Genomic DNA, 25,508 nt, shown 5'->3' on the forward strand with positions numbered 1-25,508 from the left:
AAAGGTATTTATCCTTGCCACTTTAATGGCTCTTTGGAGTTGTCATCTAGCTTGGTGACCAGTGCTGTCAGAGTCTGGGGACTCTATGTGGGTTGATTGCACACATCTCTGCAAGGAAGCTTAAATTTTAGCACTGAAGTCCTTACCTTAATTAAAGAGTGACTTTTCCCAACTATTTAATAGTTCTGAGTTTTTTTCCAGTTAACAACTTTATACTGTTAGTAATGCCCTCCTACTCTATTTAAATTTTGCTTACCTCCCTGTTTGCAGATCTCATATACTTTTTTCAGTTGTTTTGCATTTTTGGGGTGTGTGCATGTGTATGTTAGAGAGACAGACAGAGAGAGACAGAGAGAGTGTATGTGTATGTAAAATTTTCCTTTCTAGACTATAAAAATCCAGGAATGTACAGATTATACGTTATTTAATTTCTTTATCACTTCCATTGCTTTGAAAAGTAATAGTCAAAAAAATTTCATAAATGTAGGAATGTAGGATAACTTTACATTTATATAATACAAAAGATGACATCAGTAAAAATTAGCTTTTGTATTTTGAAAACACAGCTAGGGGAAGTGGTTTACTTTTTTGTTGTTGTTTTTTAGAGGGAGTTTGAGAAATAGTTGCATGTGAAAAATAATGCCTCTACACTTTCAGACAAATGATATAATGCTACTTAAGTGTATGTTTAGAAAAGGTATCTGCCTACTTGAATGATTTAAATGATTCTGTATGAGAATACAAAACTGTTGGTATCACTATCTCTCTTTGCAATTAATTTCACAGAAGATCCAGACAAAGACTTCATTTGAATACATACATATGCACACATGTATATATAAGAGCTTATGAGCATATAAATATTGATTCATTTTACCTAAAAAAAAACCAAAATAGCAAACCATTTAATGGAAGGCTGATCTCTGAAAGGCAATGATAACAATTGTTGAATGGGAGGAAAATAAGAGGCTGTCATGGTGATGAGATTCATATCTAGTGTAGAGAAAAATGGGAATAATAGTAAATTGTTGAGAAAAGAGTTCAAAATTTTGACCCTTTGTTCCAACATAAGGAAGTCCAACAGGATTTTCCTTTGAAATAGAACTGCTGCCATTGGATAACAATAATACTACCAATTACCCTATTTTCTGAAACCATTGATGAAAATAGGCCATTTAAAAAAAGTGACTCAGCATTTTAACAGCTTTTTTCTTTTGCTCTTGACAACATTAGAAAATAGAGCAAGAGATGTAGAAGATCAAATAGGAATAGAGAATAACAATAAGGTTTGCAAAGTGCTACACATATAACACATCATTTGATACAAGTACTTAGAGGGATAGATGATATTATTGTCACCATTGTGGAGATGAAAAAAACAAAACAAAACAAAACCTTGAGGGGCTGAGGGAAGTTAATTGTCTTGGTTAAGGTCACTCAGCTAGTGATTGAGGTGGGATTTGAACTCTTGTCTTTCTGACTCCAGGTTCATCACTCTAACAACTATATGATATTGGAGGGCTCAGATGCCAACAATAATGAATATGTTTATTCTGAAAAAAAGACTCAGCAACAGATAGAGGGAAGTGATTTGAATCACAATAAAGGAAACTCTTTGGTCTTCTCATATTGTACTTTGGTCAAGATGTATATGTTCCCCTGGAACTCTGACCCCCTGAAATTCTCCTTGGGATTATTTGACTGTAGCTATGGTCTTAAATTTTAGAATGGTAAATAATAATTTGCATGTGTGTACTTCCTATTTTTAAAATTTAAGTTAAGAAAATCAAGTTCTTTTTTACTCAAAATTATACAAAGATATATGGTAGAGTACAGAAAATGTATATTTATATTTATTGGAAAATAATGATGAATTTTAGGCTTTTTGGTGGTTAAACTTTGACAAATCTAAAGATTATTCCTAATTAAAAGGAATAAAATTTGGAGAAGTTATCAAGTAAAATTTTGAAGGCCACTTTTTTCCTGAATTTATAGATTTAAGTTAAACCACAAAAACAACAATAAACTTTATAAAAACTGAATGTAACATGACCACTAAGGAAGGCTATTCACTCTATATACTTCTGATAAAAAACCTCAACAACTTTAAGTGGCCAAAACTGAATTTTTTGTCACAAAGTCACATATTCTGTTCAATATGTAAGACAACAGCAAAAAAAAAAATAAAAGAACAATCTTCTCTACAGTTTAATACCAAAAATATTTGTGTCTTAATTATCAGGTCTTTTTTTGTTTAACTCATTTCAAGGGTAGGGATTGTGTTTATGCTCATGCTAACTATAATCAGAAATTCCTCTCTCTTCCTTGATGGCATAAAGATGTTTACAATAGTTCAACAGTAAGTGGAAGTAGTAGTAGTTTTTTCTGACTCATATACATTTATGAAATTGCTCCCCTATCAGATTCCCTATAATTGCCCAGAGGAAACTAAGTTTTGGACAGGAGGAACCTGATTCTTTTCCTACCTTCTTCCCAAAGCCAAATCAAATGTTGATCCCAGGACTTAATTGACACCTTTGTCACTGATATATTATAATTAGTCTTTGTAGATAGATGAGGATTGGGCCCAAATTAAACTTAAAAAAAACAAACAACTAATGCTTAGGGAAACATGAAGAATATAAATGCAAAATTAGTGATAATTGTGGAGAAGTGTTTTTTATCATAATGTTGAAAACAGAATTTTAATTAAATTTCTCATTAGTAAGCATTTAAACAACTTATATTATTTTCCCATTGTTTGTTTTCCTATTCATTATTCCTTCAAATTGTTCTCACAAACCTAAAATTGTGAACATAGTAGAAAACACTTGAAAAATTTTCAAATGAGCAATAAAAAAACTTACTCTTTTCCCAGGAGGTCCAGGAGGGCCAGCTTCACCAGAAGGACCTGGAGGACCCTGTAAAATGTGAAGGATTCATATTAAAGAATTCTATACTAACTTAATACCGTTTTAACTTTAAAGTTATTTATCTATTTTGCATCTAACTATGTTAGCACTAGAAAGCACCACTCTTTCCCTTTCACAGATTTCTGAGCCTTCTCCTGTTCTGCCAAAGGATTAATTTCCTATAGACCTAAGCATGACTAGTAGTCATACTGAAGAATTTCTTTATTGATAAAATAATAAAATTCTGCCCACATCAAAATTTAATTTTCCTCAATGAGTTTTCTTAGATGTTAATAGGAAAATATACCACTTAAAACTGTGATTTAACCATCATAGTTTAACTATCACAACATTAATCTAAAAGATGCTGCCAGTAATCTACCTGAATCTCTAATTTTGTGGGATTTTAACCAGCACAACAAAGTGAAGTGAAGAATTTGGTCATGTATCAGGAAAATATATAGAGGTGGGGCAAGAGAGCTTTCCTAGTACCCCTTAAATCACAACAAATAGTCTATCTACAGGGAGAGTTACAAAATTGTAAAGTCTCAGTGGATACTGCAAGACCTATTCAGCATATCATAGATTGAGAGCTAAAAGGGCTTTAAAGGTCATCAAGTCCAACCCCAACATTTTACAGAATAGGAAACTGAGAACCATGGATGTTCATAAGCTTGCCTGAAGTCAGATATATATATTTAGCTAATAAATGTCAGAAGAAGGATTTTAACCTAGCCACTCTGACATTGATTCTACCTTATCATTTTTATTATATCTCCCCCCTTTCCTCTGATACTGTCACCATCCTAGCACAGGCCCTCATCACTGCCTAGACAATGGAAATAGCCTATTATTTGGACTCTCTACTACAAGTTCCTCTCCATTCCAGCCCATCCTCCACTCAGCTGTCAAAATGATCTTCCTAAAATATAGGACCATGTCATTCCATGACCACGTCTGACCATATCATCTTCTACTCAATAAAATTCAATGGCTCTCTGTCGGTTCCAGGATCAAATAGATTTGATGTTTGGCAACCAAAGACCGTTATAACAGCTTCTCATCCCCTCTATTCTTGGGTTTCTTATAGCCTACATCCCTACATCTATATATTCTGCAATTCACTGACCCAGGCCTCATTAATGTTCCTCACCCCAAACATTCTCAATCTGTACTCTGGATATTTTCACTGGCTGTTCTCCATGCACCAAATGTTCTCCCCTCTCATCTTTGCTTTTTGGTATCCCTGAAGTCTTAGATAAAATCTGACCTTCCAAAAGAAGCCTTTCTTGTTCCCCCTTGATTTTAATACATTCCTTACATTGATCATTTCAAATTTACCCTGTATATAGCCTGTTAATATATAGTTATCTTTATGTTTCCTCCTCCACTAGATTATAATTTCTTTGAGGGCAGGGGCTACCTTTTTTTCTTTTTTTTTTGTATCTTGAGCTTTCCAAAGTACCTGACACATGGGAAGCACTTACTATGTGTCTGCTGACGGATTGATATTATGTAGTGTAAGCTTAAAAATTAATATGCAGTAACTCCAAGTATTATATTTAGTATGATTTATTAATAATAACTTGAAGTAAAAGGAATAAAAAGATAAAAGTAAAAGCCTAAGTAAAGCCAGCTTTCCCAGTCACACATGGGAAAGCTAGAGCAAGTGGGCAGGGTTACAGCAAACTTATTTATAATACATAAGGACTCTACCTGGACAAAGGGAAAAGGATTCTGGGAAGTCCAAGGGTTCAAGATTTCTAATTATACCATAGTCTAACACATAATTCTGCGGGAATCTCTTCTATGCTATTCTCAAATGGTTTGGGAGGGGCTGTTTAAAAAAGGCAGTCATGGGGAACCTAACATGGCCCATTCCACTCTTGGACAGTTCTACTTGTGGATAACTTAAAAAAAAATCTTCCATTCATTTCTCACTATACCATATATAAGGAAAATCAAGTTTGATCCATCTTTCCACATGACAAACTTGTTTTAGATACTTAAACCCATCTAATATGGGTGTCATATAGAAATAGAGTAGTTCTTAGATAGATATGTATTTGTAAAAAGCAGTTGAGACTAAACAAACACGGCACCCCATTATCTTCCTAAGCTTACCAGTTCCATTTATTTCCAAAAATACCTTAAGTTGTTACAAAGAAAATATATGGCTTACTTACAGGCTGACCAGCATCTCCATCTTCACCCTTATCACCACCAACACCATCTTGACCCTATAAAGAACAAAAAGTTACCACTTTTTTTTAAACCCATAACTTCTGTGCATTGGCTCCTTGGTGGAAGAGTGGTAAGGGTAGGCAATGGGGGTCAAGTGACTTGCCCAGGGTCACACAGCTGGGAAGTGTCTGAGGTCAGATTTGAACCTAGGACCTCCCGTCTGTAGGCCTGACTCTCAACCCACTGAGCTACCCAGCTGCCCCCAAAAGTTACCACTTTTTAACAGAAATGAAAATGAAATAAGTCAATCCACTTAACATGATGCCGAAATTTATTAATATCATGATGGGTTAAACAACCACAGGCATGATATTGCCCCTAGTCCAGAAGAAGTAGTGGTAGCTCTTCAGTCTTCAGTGAAATTATTGGAATTTAGTTTAACTGAGGCTTCAATGGATACATTATAATCCTGCACATTCCAATTAAAGGGGAAATGAAATAGAGGAGGTAGGGTGGGGGGGAACCCTCTCTGGAAAAAGATGGAGTTAGAAAGAACTTAATGATTTCTAGCATTTGCCTTTGCATATATGCCATCAGTAAAACCAACTCTCATGCCATGCTTCTCTAATCTGCTCCTGGCCTCTATCTTCCTCCTATCTGTAATTCTGGACCCCAGATGTCTTGTTTCTAAAAGGCAAGGTTTTGCCTTATTTTCTCTGGAATCAGGCCTCCAGGCTACTTCTCTATCACTTCCCTGTGTCATGCCAGTGGATGTCATATTACCTCAAACAAACATAACAGCTTCCCTTTGTATTTTATATTCTTAAATTAGAATCTAAGTTCCTTGAGAGAATATCTTGTTTTTCTGAATAGGCCAGGCATATCTGGAACATAGTAAATGATTAATAAATTATCAGGCTATCTATTTGTTCAAATATCTATCTATCTATCTATCTATCTATCTATCTATCTATCTATCTATCTATCTATCTATCTCTTAACTGTAACAAAAATGTCTCTTGCTTATTTCCAAAGGATCAAAAGTTATGGATTCATATTGTGTCCTAATGTAAGTCCATTTTACTTCAGGAAAAAAAAAAAAGCAGCAATAAGGACACATTCTTCTAGGAAGTACTTTTCTTTCTATGATACTTACAGCAGGGCCTGGTTCACCAGGAGGACCAGGATCTCCAGGGAAGCCAACAGGACCCTAGAAAAATTGAAAATGGAAATAAAATCATCAAATTAGTCAGACTAGTGAATTAAAAATTTAGAACTAAGCCATCAAAAATTAACTTTCCCTTGAACCCTTTAGCACTTTAATTTTTGTACAAATTAATATAGTTACCCAATTAATGATTGTAAAGTTATAATTCCATGATAAAAAATCTTTAGAAACTCCCACAGAATCTTGCATGTCAGTTCCTTTGTTTTAAGGTAACTGGCTCACTTACTGGATTGCCTTTAGGTCCATCATCACCTGGGGGTCCCTTGATTCCTGGAGGTCCAGCAGCACCAGGGGGACCTGCTTCACCTTTTTCTCCTCGTTCACCTTTTGGACCCTGCATAATGTAATAAAAAAGAACCCTTTAAAGGTTTGATTACAAAATGTGTCAGAAAGAAAATGAAGGCAATCCCATTTAAACTTTTCCATTTACCTTGAGAAGTAATTTTCCTATTTCACAGTCATGCTTTGAATTTTTATTTGACTGCTACATTACCAAATTTTAGGGAAACTACACATAGAAGAAAAAGTGCCTTATATAATATACAGGTTATAGCTTGAATAATACATTTTTAAAAGAATGTTTTCTTCATTTTTAAATGATTAGAAATCAAGATATTTATAATCACAAAACAATTTGGTTTTTCAACAGAGAGAGTTTGTAGTTCATAAGATGGGTATGGTAAGAAGTGAGTTTATTATCACTAATGAGTTAGACTATTTTTGAATTTGTTTTCTTCTTTAATAACAATAATGGGATACTTACACCAGGGCCAGACTCCCCAGGAGGGCCAGGATTTCCTGCTTCACCGGGTTCACCCTATTAAAAATATATGTATATGAAAGTCAAATAAACATCAATTGTAACAATGACCAGTCTAGGTCACTTTTTTTCCCTCTTTTTGAATTAATATAATTGTGTTCTTCCTTTTGGAGATTAGTTTAGTAAACTAGATGATTTCAGAAGCAACACTTTCTAAGTGATCAATAAATTGTTNATATATATACATATATATGGAATAGGATCCATACAGAGAGTAAATTAATTTCTTATGGTCATAAAATCAGCTGATAATGAAGCAGAATTAGGACCCAGGTCTACTATCTACCAGATTAGTCTTCTTTCCATATTTAATAGTGGCATGTCATTAATTCTATTAATCATTGGAAAACAATTTAATCAATCACTAAACATTAAGCATCTTTTTAAAAATACTTGTTAACTTGCCCACTTCTTTTGTTAGGTAATGGCAAAAATATAAATGGAATGGTTCCTACCCTAAAGAAACTCATATTCTATCAAATAAGATAACATGTATACATGAAAACTTTGTACTAAATTTATGTATATATATATGTAAACATATATACACATACACATGCAAAGATATTAAGCATAAGGAATTTGGGAGAGGAAGCATCAGTGAATGGAGCTATGAGAAAAAGCTTTTTGTGGAAAGTAGTATATGAGTGGAACTTTTAAGACTTAGAAATTGTAAAAGGGAATTCTTGGTTCTCTTTGAGCTCACATTTGTGAAAAGGGAATCCTTTGTTCTCTCTGCTTAGTTAACACTTTGGTTGGCAATAACTTTGATTCAACAAAAGCTTGAACTAGGTGGGAGAAGCTTGAAAACCACTTAGTAAGTTCACACCTTAGTTGATGCTAGATGAGAACAAGCCAGAAACTTAAGAGTTCACACACTCAGAAAGGTGTGATTCCAAAGGTGAGAACTCAGACAGTTTGGAAGCTGTGATTGGCTCTTGTGTAAAGGGGTAGGAATAGGAAACCACCTTAAAAGCCATGAAGGCAGTCTGGTGAAGGGAGTCTGGTGAAGGAGGCTAGAAGAGAGTGAACTCTAAGAAAAGAATCACTTCAAGAAGGAGAGAGTGAACTCCAAGAAGAGGGTCACCCCAAGAAGGAAGTGGGCTTTAAGAAGAAGGTCAGCTCAAAGAAGAAGGTAGTCCTCAGGTGTCACCTTCAGCTCCAGTCATTATCTTGGGTGAATGGATAGCTGGTTTCCCTTCCTGTCTTCTGAAGATAGTTTAATTCTGATTGAAGGTTAACAAGTCCTGACTGAGCCAAGTGCTGGAACAATATTTAGTTAGATAGGCTACTGTCTTTTCTACCCTTTTGTACTTTCACTCTTTCTATCTCTTTTATAAATAAAAGATTTATAATTTTCATATATTTAGCTAAACCATTACATTTAACACTTACAAAATTAAGAGGAAATGTATTCCAGGTTCAGGGAACATTTCATACAAGTTTGAAAATGAGAGCTATTGTGTGTGTGCATGTGTGTGAGAGAGAAATAGCAAAACCATTTTAAATAGATTAAAGAATACATAAAGGAGAGTAGTGCATGTTGTGGCAAGCTTTAGATAGATATTGGAAGCAGATAAGAAAATAACTCTATGCTTTATTTTCTGTAATAAAAAATACTTGTAAAATATTGTAGAATTTGATTCTCTAGAATTCTGGTGGAAAGAGTATTCTTATCAGAAACAGTTAATAATTTTAAAATTAAAAAAGACAGGCAAATAACCTGAGCCAAATGAAAAGCCATATAATATTAATGGGATTTATTCTATTCATGAACAACTATATAATACATTTCAAATCCTTTCTTTCGAATCATTCTTCCCACAGTTATTTATGGATAACTTTTTTCCAGCTCAGTGGACTGATAAACATCTTCTGGAACATTCTCTTGTTACTGTAATGCTCCATTTACAAATCTGTGAAAATATAACACAATCTGTTCTCTTTTAGGAAGCATTCAGGTGAAAACTACATCTTTCAGTTTTACATAGTGGCTTTATTCCATTTCTAACATTTGAGAAAAAATTTTTCTGAGCTGCAAAACATGGAAGCTTCCTCCAACTCCTTTTGTTGTCCTATAGACTCTAAGTTCCTTGAGGGCAGGGAATATTTTTCATTTGGTCTTTGTATTTCCCATGCCTTTTACTTAATAGGTGCTTTAGCAAATATTTATTAGGCTGTATTATTGTTCCCCCAAAGATATCATTTTTCAAAAACAATCCCTTAGTCATTTAACTTCTTATTCATATGCTGAAGTATTTTATTATACATTTTTTCTGTCATTAGTGTTTGAAGTTTTCTAAAACCAGAAGGGTTCCAATCTATTAGATCCTTTTATAGAAGACTTTGATGATACAGCTTTTCCAATATATGCTGACCAATGATAAAACTTTTAGATTGTTCCCAGTAAGGATTAAGCACAGATTGCATATATTGCTGTCTTTACAATTAGGTAAAGAGACAGATGTGTCTTAGTAACACAAGACAGTATTTATTCTGCATCACACCAGTCCCTACTGAATGCCCCAGGATGCACTTAAAACTTCCCATAGGTTATTAAAGGCAGATAGAATATATTTAGTCACCACATGCTGTCAATTTTTCACTTCTATGATTAAAAACACAATGTACAAGGACTTTAGTAAGATGATGGTATAATATTGGATTGATATTAAAACTGTTTACTTGAAAATTATTGTTTCCTCTTTAAGATGAATTGTTAATGTGTTTAGTTATTTAGGATCAATTAGACCTGTATAACCCAGTATTTGCATTATCCAAGAAGTCATAAATCATTCAGACAGCCAACACTAATGGAATTGCATGTAAGGTATGTTCTCTAGTCCATCTAATGAGCTGTTTGTTCATGTCCTCTGAATAGATTTTAATAAATTTATTAGCTGAATAACTGAAGCAATTGTGAAGCTGCCTATAACAACTTTATCATGGAAATAAATATTGAATTTAAAAATATTGAACCCTTTCCCCATCATTTCACAGAAACTTGTTGCAAGCATATACAATTTCACTCATGCATCACTTTCTGCCAGATATGGTAAACCTAGACATCTGTAAAAGCTTGCAGGCTGTACTTAAACTATATTAGATTCGCCCTCAAAAGTAATGTTTTCAAGTAGAAGCAAGATTCAATAATTTTTTTTTTTGTTTTCTTACTTCAATCTCTCTTTTTCTGCGGGCTGCTTTCCTATTGTATATAAATGTGATCTGCCCATCCTCACCAGACATTGTCCCATATCTCTTCTCCCTTCTGTGGTTAAATTCCTTGAGAAAACTGCCCATAATTGATTTTTCTACTAGGCTTTTTCTCACTCTTTTTAAAAACTCTATAATCTGGCTTATTAATCAATCTCTTAATAGCCAAATTTAATGACCTTGTTTCAGTCCTCATCATTTTTTTGTACCTCTGCATTTGACACACTCCTAGGAAACCCTAGGTTCCTGTGACACTACTCTATCCTCACTTTACTTACTACTTGTTTAAATACTCTTTATGTCTTGTTTTCTGGATTTTGTTCAGGTCAAACATCATAAAGGTGGGGGTCCCACAGGCCCCCTTTTCTTCTCCCACTATACTATTTTACATGGTGATCTCATCAGCTCCCGGTTTTGATTTTATTAATCAGCCCCTACTTCTCTCCTAAATACCGAATTCTTATTTCCAAAAGCCTATTTGATATCCCAAACTGGATGTCTCATAGACATCTTAAACTCAACATATCCAAAATTAAGCTTCTTATCTTTCCCAACTTTTAAACTTTTCTATGACTGTCCATGGTACCATTATCCTAAAGGTATCATCCTTTACTCCTCACTCCTTATTTACAGCCTGTTATCAAGGACCGTTGACTTTATCTTCATAAAATTTTTCACAGATTCTCTGTTCTGACACTGCCTGGTGCAGGCCCTTTTCAACTCTTGCCTGGATGATTGCAATAATTGTTCTCTTTCCACTATAGTTCATCTATTCTACATTTTTTTGAGAGTTGAGTAGTTATCAAAATAATATTCATAAAGGAAAAGTCTGCCCATCCCATTCCAATATTCAATAAGCTCTATTAGCTACCTTGGGATGAAACCTAAAATCTTCTGTTTGGCATTCACAAGTCTTCACCTCCTGGCTCCCTCCTTTCTTTTCAGTCCTATATCTTACTCTCTGCCACATATTCTATGATCCAGGGACACTGGTTGCTTTGATGTTTCCCACACAAGATTCTCCATCTCCCAATTCTAGGCATTTTCATTGGTTTTCTAGAATTCTTTCCCCTTCTAAAATCTTATCTCACTTGAGAAGCCCTTCTTGATCTCTCTTTATATTATTGTCTTCCCTCAATTGATTATCTCCAAATTATCACTTATATCTTGATTTTGATTATTTAACATATTATCTTTCACTTTATATTTTAAACTCCTTGAGGGACAGGTAATGATTTTGCCTTTCTTTGTATTGCCTAGAACTAAACAGGCTCTTTTAAAAAATGCTTATAGATGACTGACTTATAAATAGGTTGTATGTCATCATCATAGAATTTAGGGCACTGAGGAGGCAAATTTCACTTGCATATGGGGAAACTGACTATCCCAGAGAAATAAAAGGACTTGCTCAAAATTATACAGGTAGTGAGAGTCTGCATTTGAATCCAGAATCTCTCTGCACAGCACCACTTCCTCTAATAATAATGACAACAGACTTCTTTGTATCAAAGATTTTCTTCTTTGTTATTCATTCTAACTTGGGTTTTCAGATAAGACTATCTGGAATAAATTCCTAGTTTAGATTTATGGTCAGTGTTGAATAAATAGAGCTAACATTTGTGAGGATTGCTAGTGAAGTAATTAGTACTAGAAAGGTCACTGAAGAGACAATGTAATTAGTTCTTTAAAAATAGTTTCTAACATATTTGGAGATTGTTTAAAAAAAATAAATTGACTTAATAAAGCCCAGGTAGATAATGAATATTAATTGTGAAGCATTTCTAAAGATAAAGATTTCTTAGTCATGTTATTCACACTTCAAAGGACAAGATGAACTCAACAATTTGGATTATTCCACTATGAGGGTGGTTATTTTATGAAACCAAATGCCAAAATTAGAATATCTTGCTTTTAACACATGAAGTAAAAAGACATAACATGCAATCAGATATAAAATAGTGAGTGGAGGACCTCCATTTATTGGTAATACTCAAAACCAGGAACTAATTTTATTTTGTTTTTTTCCTCTAGGCCTTTTATGTTGATGAATTCTAGCATAACAGAATAAGCAGAGCCACATTTCAAACACTTTTGTATGACTCTGGTTCTCCAATGTAAAGATAAAAGTGTTTAAGATCACCATTTGTATGTGGGATCACATGAACACAATTATATATCTTTTAGATTTTTATACTTCACTTCCAGTTATCAGTGCTGATAGATGCTGTCTTTAATATGTTCATATGATTACATTAATTTCTTGATTTTTGATAAAGAAAATTTTCATGTTCTGAAGATTAATTTGAGGTAAACTTTTGCTTTAAAGTATAACCTAAATAATACTTCTCTTTGTCCCAGAAGAATAAATTACAGGGTAATCAGCCTTGTTACAGAAAGATTTACCACTTTCCCAAGTGTTTCACTGCAGGTTTCCTTTAAACACCAAATTCTCTTAATGTATTCAAAAATAGGTTTTCATTTTTCAAAAAAAAAAATTAGCAAGTTTAATGGGCAAAGCAAGTATCTGTCTCCAAAAAAACATCCCAACATAATTTTGCCATTTACAGTGACAAGTTAGTTAAATGTGCAATAAAAATCTCCATTTTCCCCCCTCAGAAGCATCTCACTGGCACAGAGAGAGCTCTGCTGAGATTACGAAGTAAAGAAACATACATTCTGTGCCTCTAACACTCTGAAAATGTTTCCCAGAGCCATGGCTCACTAATCCCAAGTCAAAATCTTCCCTTGAAGCTTCAGTAGGTAATATTCTTTATCTGCACTATTCTAAAAGCCTTCCCAAATGTCCAGAAATCTTGTCTGTTTCCTCACTAGGGCCTCTTCAGAAATCAAGAGGAGTTAATCTGCTGTTTTGGCTTCCATTCAGAAAATATCCTTCCCTGAAATGAAGAAACTATCTTCATGAATAGTCCTTTAGTAATATGTTGAGAGAGGACTTCCAAATGAGTAGTATGTAGGTTTTTACCCACAGTGTCAATAGATTTTTTGATAGTAATGTTTAGTTATTTAAAGTTTTAAAAGGACCTTTATCCCAATATCTAAGGAAGGTAGTTCATGCCAACTCTAAGAGGACATATTCAACTTCATTAACTTACTCTTTGATATGATTAGGTCAAGGCTTTAAGTCTCTATTGCAAGTCAGGGAAGTATCTCTCCAGGGAGAACGTGGTTATGCCCACTGGAACCTTGTCTAACAGGTATAGACGATTCTTATTGGGCTTCAGGGACAGGGGGTACCCCAAAGATAACTGAATAGGTAGGATTGATATGGATTCATTCTTATCATAGGGATTGTTCTTCTGGCCTCTCAGTTACAGAGACCTAAATCAAATAAAAAATTCTAAATGTATATATGATTTAGATATTAAGAGTGATACCATAAACAAATTAGAGGAACAAAAAAGAAATGATCTTTTAGATCAATAGATAAGTGAAAAATGAATGACCAAATAAAGGATTGAGAGAATCTTAGAAGAGAAAGTGGGCCATTTTGATTACCTACAATTCAAAAAGTTTTGCAAAATGTAATCAATGAAGATAAAAATATGAGAAGCTATTAATTGGGTGTGGGGGGAAATTTTCAACAAGTTTCTCTAAAATTTGCTTTTTAAAAAAAATATCATTTCAAAGATATGTGAAATTGCTTCAAATTTATAAGAATGAGAGCCATTCTGCAGTTGATAAATAACCAAAGGATAGGAATAGGTCATTTTAAAAGGAAGAAATTCTATCTAATAATAGGCATGCCAAAATGCTTCAAATTACTAATAATAAAAACATGCATATTAAAACAGCTCTAAGATTCTACCACACATCCATCATGTTGGCACAGTTTACCAAAAGGGGAAATGACAAATGTTGGAGAGACTTTGGAAAAATAGACATGTTAATGCCCTGTCAGTGGAATTATGAATTGATCTAGCCATTCTATAAAGCAATTTATAACTATGTCCAAAAAGTAAGGTCTAGATACCCAAAAGATCAAAGAAAGAGGGAAATGATCTGGATCTGGAAAAAAAAACAAAACATATTTCTAGTAGTTTTTTTTTTTTTTTTTTGTAATAGCAAAAGACTGGAAACCAATTGTGTGTCCATAAAATAGGGAAAGATAGAATAAATTTTAAAAGCAGGACAAAATAGAATATTACTATATTATAAGAAATGATGAAAGGGACAGTTTCAGAAAAAAACTGGGCAAACTTGTATGAAACAATGAAATCTGAAGTTAGTTTAAGTGGGAAAACAAATTATAGGATAACAACATTGTAATAAAGGAAAGATTGAGAATTCTGATCAACACAATGACCAATCCTAGTTCCATAGAACCATTGAGGAAGCATGCTACTCACCTTCTGACAAAGAGTTAGTGGACTCAATGCATAGAATAATATATTTGTACATGTATATTTGAATCTGCTTATATATATCTGTGCATACTTATGCACACATATATATTTGTATGTACATATGACAAACATACATTTATTTTAACATAACTGATGTGGGAATTTGTTTGATGATATAGATTTGTTACAAGGGTTTTGTTTTTCTTTTTTTCTATTTTAATAAAAAGGAACTGTGAGGAAAATTTTAATATATATTTTTGTCCATTAAAAATAAATTTAAAATGATTAAAAAATGTGTCCAACACCGTCAAATGCCACTTGATCTTGCTTGATTCTCACAACAACTTTTGAGATAGATGCTATGATTATTACCATTTTACAGTAGGGGGAACTGAGGCTGATAGTTAAATGGCTTGCCTAGGATTACACAGACCATTTTCTGAGATCAGATTTGAGCTCAGATGATGGGACAGAGTGCAACAGACCAGAACTGTGGATATGGGTTCTAAGATTTGATGGGAGCGGGGGTAGAGAAGGTACATGTACATGAAGGATTTCTCCTTTATCACTCGCTACCAGTAGGTTATGAATATGTGACTTACATACATTCACCCATAGCATTCTGATGACAGTTCACCCACCAGAGATCTGAGAATTGCCTTATGTAACCCAAGGGATGGTAGCAGTGGGGGCAATAATAAAGTGGTGCTCTTTCTACTTTGTAGAAACAGAGATGGGCTTGCCCAAGTGTCCTGAAATAGGAGGAATTCATGGACGATGCTCCTCCTTTTAAGAAGAGAAGGCATTTTGTTCTCTTACGTGCTGTGATCTGAAACTATTTTGATCAAGAACCATTTCCTAGGCAACGCCAGGCTAGAGTTTTGCCTTATGGGTGCCCTCCAAGTTAGATTTTCCAGAGAGTTCAAGTGGCTAGGCATTGGAACTTACACAGATAGAAAAGAAGTTTTCCTGTCACTTTCCATATTTTGTGTGTGTGTGTGTGTGTGTGTGTGTGTGTGTGTGTGTGTTGTGTTTACTCATGGCAATACTATGAAGCTGGGAGGTACATTTCTAGGGAGGTGAGGTTTGAAAGGACAAAGAATTACTTAAATTTACAACTCCTAGCACTTTTCCTTTTATCACTAATGCTATTAAGTCAGTTTTTAAAAAGACTGTAGAAACACATTATGGAGTATGAGTCTGTATGGGGACAATAGGTTGCTAAAGACCAACAGAAATATTGGCAAAATATACAATAAATGCAGAGAAGATTAAACTTATATAAGCAAAATCTAACCTGACCAAGACACATTAGTTTTTGTCATTGAATTATTTACTGGTCTAATAGCTTTTTCAACTGTGCTAAAGGTGATAAAATGCATTGATGCATTCACCAAGGAAGCAAAACTGATTTTCAGAATTCTCTAATCAACAGTGAATTATATTAACGCTCATGGTTCCTGAAGGGAGATCTTCAGGTTAGAAATTTATATCTACCAAGTTCTCTATCCCATAAATAATGCCAGAAGGAAATAGGGCAAAAGAAAAGATCTATTTAGTTTTCTGGGGTGAATAAATTTAAGAGTGATAGAACATGGATGGATTGTAAGAGATGCACAAATCATGGACTTTTCTTGACAGAAACATTCTCAGTGGATTCAAATTTGGCAGACTATTGTTAGATAAAGTTTGTACTAAATAGGAGCAGGGTGGAAAGGGAGTTTCCCAACACTCTAAACATCTGGCATATACTTCATCTTCAGTAGTAAGGCTGGAGAAAAAAACATAAAGGAGCAACTGATGTACTTTATTGTTTTTAATGAATACAAGAGCATTGGGGAAAAGGCAAGATGATCTGAAAGGGGCACTAAATGCTGTCAGTTTGCTTATGTGGGCAAGAGTAAAACTAGAATGATTTTTACAACCTTAATGTCAGCATTAATGGATAAAGTCACAAAGGAAATATCTAAATGGAAGGATAAGTGTACTGAGCTGCTGTCATCTGTATAATATAGTGATGAAATAATTTAGCACAGTTTCTGGCACATAGAAGTGCTTAACAAATGTTGATTAAATGATTGATATATATTGATGAAATACGAATATGCCTTTGCTATTTTCAGTTATAGAAACTTTGAATAATAAAAAAATTATATCCTACACAAACACATACACAGAGTCATTAAAATTTATAAACTTCGAATACTGAAAGACAGGAATTATCTTTATATACATATGTGAGTATACATTATACACTATATATGGTATAAATATGGCATGTATAGACATTAATATATACATTATATATGTATATACATACATGCATATGTTTATAATAAATGAGAAGGACCAAAATAAGAATAGGATTGTTCCTTGTAATAACTAGAGGAATCATAATTGATCAGATCAGATAATAATCATGGATTAGAAAGGATTGAATAAAAATACTTGAAAGAGAATCAGTACTCCAAGGTAAGTAAGGTGGCTGATATTAGGCTCAGCTACTTATTTTTTAAGTTGTTTCACTCACTATTCCCTTAGTGGACAGCAAGGTAGCACAAGTACAAAGAGCACCATGCCTGGAGTCAGGAAGATCTGAGTTTAAATGTGGCCTAAGACACTTACTAGCTGAGTGACCCTGAGCAAATCCTTTAACCTTGCTTGTCTCAGTTTCTTCATTTGTAAAATGAGCAGGAGAAAGAAATGGCAAACCACTCTAGTATCTTTGCCAAGAAAACCCCAAATAGGGTCATGAAAAGTAGGACATGACTGAAACAACTGAACAGTTATTCTCTTACAAGAATAATAATGATGGATTAGAAAGGGTTGAACAAAAATATCTAATAGAGAATCAATACTCCAGGGTAAGTAAGGTGGCTGATATTAGGGCAACACCAACATACCCTTGTTGAGAATCAGTTGCCTGATTCTTAGGAATATCAGTCTTTTAAACACTTTAAACATGTTTAAACACTTAAACAGTGATAGCTGATCCACCTGTGAGTGATCTCCAAAAAATCATAGATAAAGAAGAGATACTGAATAATCGAAATAAGAAAGAGGTCCCATTTTTTTTCCTTAAAGAAATAATCAGTCTACAAACTGCAAACTAGGGAAGTTGATTTTGATTCCTGGGAAAATCCTACATCAAATTATGAAAGATTGTCAGGAAACATTTAGAAAATTAAAGGATATACAAAAAGCTTAATTCTCTTTATAGACTGGCTAATTAAAAAGGGTATCTCAATGAAATTACCAAAGATATAGCATAGGCATGTATAGATATAGTATTTAGATATGGTATGTCTATAGATAAATATATGGATATAGTATAGCTACATAGAACAGTAGAGAGAATGCTAAACACAGTCAGGATGACCTGAGTTCACATTTTCCTTCCGACATTTGCTAGCTATGTAACTCTAGTCACTTAATCTCTATCTGTCTCTGTTTTGTCATCTGTAAATGGGAATGATGATAGCACTTCCCTCTCAGGTTTATTGGGAGGATAACATGTGTGAGTGCTTTGCAAAACTCAAAGAGCTATAAAAATACCAGCTATTATTGTTGTTCAACATTTCTTTCATCAATGAGAATGTATTAAATACTAAATATGTGGCATTAATTGTGATCACAGTATTTTTAATGGTTTCATAACTTTGAATAGTCACATTTGTGTAAATACTGTTTATTATCAACTTGAAACAGGTCTCTTGTGTATAGCTCTAGAGATCTATCCTTGGTTTTTGGTTGTTGAATATTAATGTCTTGGATATAATGGCATAGATGGCATGCTCTATATAAGATATAAGATTGGGAGAGAAAAACTACCATACTAAATGACAGAATGAGAATCCTGGAAGATCACTATGCTCTAGATTATTAATCCCAGATGAAATGACATGAAACTTTATGGAGAACAATAAAAATCATTTGTAACAAACAAAAAAAAGTCTAATGAGTTTTTTACACTTGTTAAAAAACACATACAATACACTTGGATTCAGAATTGTTCATGGACACTTGTGAGGGATATTGGCAATGAAACATAAAAATATCTTAACTATTATAAATGTTAAAATTAAGACAAAAAGTTTCAAAAGTGCTATTAAAAAGTTTTCTTGAAAGAACAAAATCAAGTATTTCTTATTATTTCCTAGGTTATGTGATTTATAAATATTCATTTGCAAAAGATTGATTGCTCATATTTCTGCATATTATTGTGTTGCCCAATATAAGTAGAATCCATTATTAAAAGGCATATTTTATTGTTACTAAGCAACTAAAATAAAGTGTTATTCACAATTTAATACTATTTGAGATTTTTTAAGTTTAATGAGTCTTTTTTTTAGCACTTTAGGGATATTTGGTTGTCAAGTCTATTATCACAGAAAGAGCTAATACAAAGGTTTCATTTAGAATCATTGAGATCCTGGTGAATGTGCATAATGGAATTTAAAGATAAACTAAACATAAAAAATTAAAAGGACAGACCTTTGGTGCTAGCTCTCAATACTAAGTAAAATAAGATAATCTAATGCCTAAAATATGTTGACCTGGTTATGGTAGAGTAGGATAAAGTAGAGGCATAGAAATTTCTTCATTAATTTGAAAAAAAGTAGATACATAAAAGAAGTAATAATTTGAAAACAATTTTCTTGAGTCATTTGTCTTATTTGAATCATTCATTAAAACAACTGGTGGTTTTCAAACCCACAATTAACAATGAACAATATCAACACAGCATGCCATTAATTGAATAATAGTCCATTACAATAGACTTTCTGTATAAGAGGACTGACCTGGGAGTGGGGCTAGGTAGAAAGTGTGGTAATGGATATGGAGAAAAGTTTTATTTAATAAGACACACTCTCAAAGCCAATGCTACTGACATGAGCAGTGGTCATTCAGTCAAATTCCTTTGATTCAAGAAACATTTAGACAGAAGTAAATACATAGTATTAATTCTAAGACAAAGTTATGTGTCACACATACATATATACTAGATAGTTATGGAACAGGAAAACATATTTATAAGATCACTGATTTTTAAAAAAAATAACTATCTGAAGAGCAGTTAGGTGGCTCAGTGAATAATAGAGCCAAGTTTAGAGATGGAAAATCTTGGATTAAAATATAGCTTCAGATACTTGTGTATTCTTGATGAAGTCATTTAACACCAATTGTCTATTGCTCTTCTGTCATGGTATCATTTCTAAGACAAAAGGTAAGGGCTTAAAAAAAAAACAACCTTATCTGTACAAAGGAGAAAAATAGGAAGTCTATTGTTTATAAGTTTTCTTTTCTTTAAAAAACAAACTCTGAATTATATGAATATGATAAATACTTATTTTAAGACCTTTATGTGTTAATTGGAATACTGGATAGTGTTTTAAAAAATAAGGCTAATTTCCTAACAAATATTTTCATGTTAGAATAGAAATTTGGACTGCTGAGAGCTAACAGCTGACTTATCCAAGTATATGAGTTCCTCCCAATTGGAGAAGATCATACCAACAACAGATCTCTAGAAGACAGCAAAGATGGATGTCCTTTTAGCTACAGACACTACGATGCTCTCAGAACTGACTGTCATAGACAGATATGGTTCTTCAGCTCTCTCAACTTTAACAATAAGCTCTCAGGATCCAAGTAACAAATGGATGGTTCTCTCTTAAGCTGGAGAGTTAGGATTTGGGTAGTTTACAGGGCTTACCCAGAACAACTGACAAAGTTAAGTTTTAATGAGATTCCTTTTTAAAGGTAGTCATTAAGCAAAGTCAGATGCAATATAACAGTGTGAAACTACAAATACTAAAGTGTTCATTGTGCACAGAAACCATGTTCCACAAAGATAAAAGTTCAATTTAATTAATTCAGACTTTCTACCCAACTTTACTCCCAGTACAATCCTCTTAAACTGGGATTTTATTTGATTGGCCATTATTCAATTAATGCCATGCTATAGTCAAAGAACTTACAATATAGGAAAGGAACAAGCCATCCACACAGATAGCCTTAATAAACAATATCACATGATATTTCCCTTGAATTTTGTGTTTTAATTTACCATTATACTCATTCTGATTATACTATTTGAACTTTAGGTAAGTGTTTTTTTAAAATTATTATTCTTTTCCTACCAATGGACTTTGCTAAAATATGCTTAAGCTACTTATGCAATACGTACATATCCTTAAGAAAATAATTTAATTCTTTGTATTCAAAATATTTCTAATTATTATATTTTAGCTATTAAATTTCCCCATGAACTATGATTTCTGTTGAATAACCTCATATTTAATACACACATATGTTGAATATGTGTTTCATTGTAGTTGATGACTCTCAAAGATTACATTATTTCCATCATATTTTTTTAAGCTATGAATTTTCTCCCCATTCAAGTCTTCAATTCTCTTTAAAAGCAATTGTCTTAGTTCCGATTTTTGCAATTTCCTTACCTTTTCACCAACACCACCAACTGAGCCAACTGATCCTGAGGGGCCTTGTGGGCCCTGCAATATAAAAGAAATAAATTAGTCAGGTATTTAAATAAATAGAAAAAGGAAGTGAAATTTTGGTTATAAAGTGTTCATCCAGGTGCTTTATTGGTCAGCAGCTAAAAAGATGTGTAAGTGGAAAAGGGCACAGAATTGAAATACACATTGCATAGGTTCTCCCTGGCTGATCTGATAGATGTCACTTGGCTTCTACAGTGAGTCCTCAACATTCATGCATTGAATTTCCATGACTTCAAGCATTTGTATGATTTTATTAGTACCTTCATTTTCATGATAGCAATCATGCACATTTTTGTCTAAGTGCAGTAAAGAAAAAAAATGATAGGTCTAATGGGCACAAGTTTGTGGAATGGCTTGAATCCAACAAGGCACTGCACTGGTCCTTTGTCCTATAAAGAGCTCTCCATTCCTTTATTGCATATTTTTATTGTTTGCTTTTAAAACACAAGTTTTGTGTTGCAATTATGCTCCCAAAGTGTAGTGCAAATTCTTTGGGCTCTAAGGTGATGTTGAGACCTTACCAGTCTCACTTTATCCTACAGCAACAACTAAATTCCCAGCGCCCTAAGTAGGGAGACTTAAAGTAATATAATATATGATACAATGCCCTCACATGGCCATCTGACACAATGGAAAGTGAGATTCAGTTTTAAAAAATGGTTTAGTTTTAAGAAATTTATTTACTACACGATATTTATGGTATTGTAGATTTCATGTGCTACAAAAAGTGAATATTTTCTGAAACCAATTTTTAATTGAGACTAGTACAAAGAGGGACACAATTCTAGGGAATTATGAATGAGAAAAAATACTTGGTATGTTACTACTTTTTTTTGGTATAGTGCATTTTATGGGTTATTTCATGTCTTCTCTGTTAGGAAAAGTGCATATTATCAGAACTAATATTTTTTAAAAAGAATTGTATGCAAAAAAGTATATTTTCATCAATCTTTAGTGAAAGATTACAGTTTTTGGTATTCAGGAAAACCTAATTCCCTATTTCCCATAGTTTCAATGTATTTATCTTTGCATTTTTTGGCTTTTATGCTGTTTTCTAAAAACATTATTCCCATTAAAGGTAAGGATTGACTGTTTTGCTAAAACCAAATCTCACTCTAAACATGACTGATTCTTTGCCCATTTGTAATATTTATGCAATTGGATTATAGATTTACAATTAGAGGGGACTTTAGAAGTCATGGAGTCCATTTTCTCTAATGTACATTTGGGAAAATTGAGGCCTCAAAAAAGGTTTGGTGGCTTGGTCAGTATCACAATGCTAGTAAGAATCTAAGGCAGGTTTGAGTCTATGCATTCGTGGCTATAAGACCAGTGCTATATGCAAGACACCATGACAACTGTAGTCTGTAAACTAAATGTATGTAACATCATGTTTATCAGTGAAGTATTTTAGGAAATTATTGGCTCATTTGTAGCATTTTGATACTTATAAAGTATTATGCATGTATTATTTCTTTTCCTATTTTCAAAAACCTTATCGGTTGATAAAATAACCAGGTACTGTGCTAAGTACAAGGTAGTGAATCTTTACATTTTGTATTAGGAAACTGAGATTCATAGAGGTTTATTGATTTGCCCATGAAGAGGGAGCAAGTGTTATGGATGGAATTAGGATCTAGGTCTTCCTGATTTTAAGTCAAACAGTTTAGCCACTTTGTCATCATTATCTGGTTAATTTTTATATGATTTCAATAAATAGTATCATGACATATTTCAGACATGTTTCTTATATAACTAATTCTAAAGAAAGTCCTGATTTTATCTGTACTTGGAATATAGCATATAGTTTTTAACTGCCATACTTGAGGAAAGCCCAGAATTAGAGAAGGTCTACAGATGGGAAACTGCTAAGGTAATGCAGGTGATTCTATTGAGAACAGATTTAAATATTTCATGATGGAAGCACAAATGCCAGAATGTTCAAGGTTTGTAAACTCAGAAAGGATTTGGTTAGACTGAACATGGAATTATTCTACAAATTCAATAATAATAGAGGTATTGAGAGATATGCCCTGAAGCTTTAAAGAAATACTTCTAGGACAAGTAAAAGACAATATTATTTTTCAAAGAAGGTAGAAATTTTGCTCACTGCTCTAATATGTCTTATAAACTAAAATTTAAAAAGTTGAGATACAATATATGACAAAAGCCATACAAATCATTATTAAAAGGATGTTAGAGATATTTATAAAATATCCCTCACCTTTGAGGCTGATTTCCCAGAGGACCATATAATCTGGTCTATATAATCTGCCTTGGTATCAATGATGGGGCTCTATTATCTTAAACTGTTAGTCCAAACTAGCCTGATACAATGCAATCTAATTTTATTAGTTAATTTTTATGAGCCAGAAGATGATAATTCTCTCTCTCTCTCTCTCTCTCTCTCTCTCTCTCTCTCTCTCTCTCTCTCTCCCTCTCCCTCTCCCTCCTTCTCTCTCTCTCTCTCTCTCTCTCTCTCTTTCTCTCTCTCTCCCTCTCCCTCTCCCTCCTTCTCTCTTTCTCTCTGTCTCTCTCTCTCTTTCTCTCTCACTGTTTCTTTCTCTCTTCCATGTTTGTGTGAGCATATTTATGTATTTGTGTGTGTATGTGAGTATATATGTGTATACTAGCCATCTTATATATTTGCATTTGAGATGCTACTAAGTGAGTCACTTTGAGTAATTCATTTTTGGACATTAGTGTTTATATCTATAAAATGATAATTTTATGAATTTATAATGAACTTTACTAGATAATTACAATTAAGTTCTCTTCCAGTTTGTAAATCTTCATTACAAGTTCTTAAATATTTCACTTACCCAAGAGGAATTAGAAGCTATATCTTATTAATTTTCCTTTCATCTATAGAATTAAAAAGAAATTGAAATAAGTAAAATATTTCTTACATCAGCACCATTGGGACCCTGGGGACCTCTTGGGCCTGGTGGACCAGGTGGACCCTGTAACAGGAAGATATTTTAAAAAATAAACATGATTCAAAATATATCAAGGTTGCATGTTATGTACAAGAATATTAAAAAAGAAAGGTAACAACCAATTAATTAATCAATAAGCATTTATTATGTGCTCACAACATGATTGGTGCTATATGAAATGTTATGAGAATACAAAAAGATAAGAAACTCACAAAAACAATCTCTACTTTCAAGGGGCTTATAATTTAATGATGGGTATCACAAGTAAATAAATATATATATAAAGGATACATGCAAAATATAAGGAAGATGACTTTAAAGGGGAAAGTTCAAGTGACTGAGGGATCAGGTAAAGTCTCCCAGCAAAGACAGAATTTGAACTAGGACTTGAAAGGAGATACTTAAGAAATAGAGAAGAGGGGGAATATTTCAGTCATGGCCAGTCAATTCAAAGGCACAGAGGAAGGAGGTGTAAAGGTAAAATTCCACTGATCTTCCCACCCTCTTAAATGAAATTACTTTTGTTAGGTAGTCATGTCTTTATAGTAATCAATTGAAACCCACTGTAAGCAGGGCCAGTATATCCCTAAATCAATCAAAGCTATTGCCTAAAAGCCTTGGTCAGCTACTTAGGAATCTGTATTAAACTGAGGAAGTATATTAAAATCAAATAGCATTTCAAAGAGTCTGGAAATGGACAGAAAAAATAGTTGCAAAAAAAAAAAGATACACAGTGGGACAATGACTCTAAAGATATGTCAGAGAAGAAGCAGAGGAGCATAAGTAGCAAACCAACCTATCCAAGAACTGAGAGTAGCCTGAAAAAATAAAGTTTGTTGTTTCCCTAACTTTTCCTTCTGGAACCTATTTATTCACAAACAATATAATATAATCTGTGTTACATTAGTGTTCAGGGTGTTTTGTTACTCAAATTGTTCAAGTAACTTGAATTGTGGCTCAACCACAGAAACCAGAGTTAAGTAGAGACTTAAATTAACTTAAACTTAATCAGAGAATACAACTTCTGTCTAAATCTTGGGAAGTTTATGTGAAATATAGTGACAGAAATATATAAGAATATGTAAAATCAGAAACAATTACATATATACATATATGTACATATATATATACACATTTATTTGTGTCTGCCTGTACATGTGTTCTAAGTAACTAAGAAAAGCAGAACAGAATAGGGATGATGGGAATTTTGGAAGACCTTAGGAATGATGAAAACATTATATTTCTTATTAAATTTATAACATAATATAGCAATATGACATGACATAATGTAATATAAAATATGCGCTGTGTATATTTTAAATCA

At 33.2% G+C, this 25,508-nt stretch overlaps 1 protein-coding gene across 1 annotated transcript in view; it reads right to left on the reverse strand.

Moving 5' to 3' along the window:
• COL11A1 (collagen type XI alpha 1 chain) overlaps positions 1 to 25,508 on the reverse strand; it is a 268,654-nt gene that overhangs the window by 37,148 nt on the left and 205,998 nt on the right. Inside the window, exons 45-50 of the mRNA XM_044675498.1 lie at positions 21,186 to 21,239; positions 7,088 to 7,141; positions 6,551 to 6,658; positions 6,253 to 6,306; positions 5,099 to 5,152; positions 2,868 to 2,921 (exon numbers count right to left, since the gene is read on the reverse strand). Of these exons, the coding sequence (XP_044531433.1) occupies positions 2,868 to 2,921; positions 5,099 to 5,152; positions 6,253 to 6,306; positions 6,551 to 6,658; positions 7,088 to 7,141; positions 21,186 to 21,239 (378 nt within the window). The remainder of the gene's footprint in view (positions 1 to 2,867; positions 2,922 to 5,098; positions 5,153 to 6,252; positions 6,307 to 6,550; positions 6,659 to 7,087; positions 7,142 to 21,185; positions 21,240 to 25,508) is intronic.

Source organism: Gracilinanus agilis, chromosome 4, assembly GCF_016433145.1.
Source record: "Gracilinanus agilis isolate LMUSP501 chromosome 4, AgileGrace, whole genome shotgun sequence".
NCBI lineage: Eukaryota > Metazoa > Chordata > Mammalia > Didelphimorphia > Didelphidae > Gracilinanus > Gracilinanus agilis.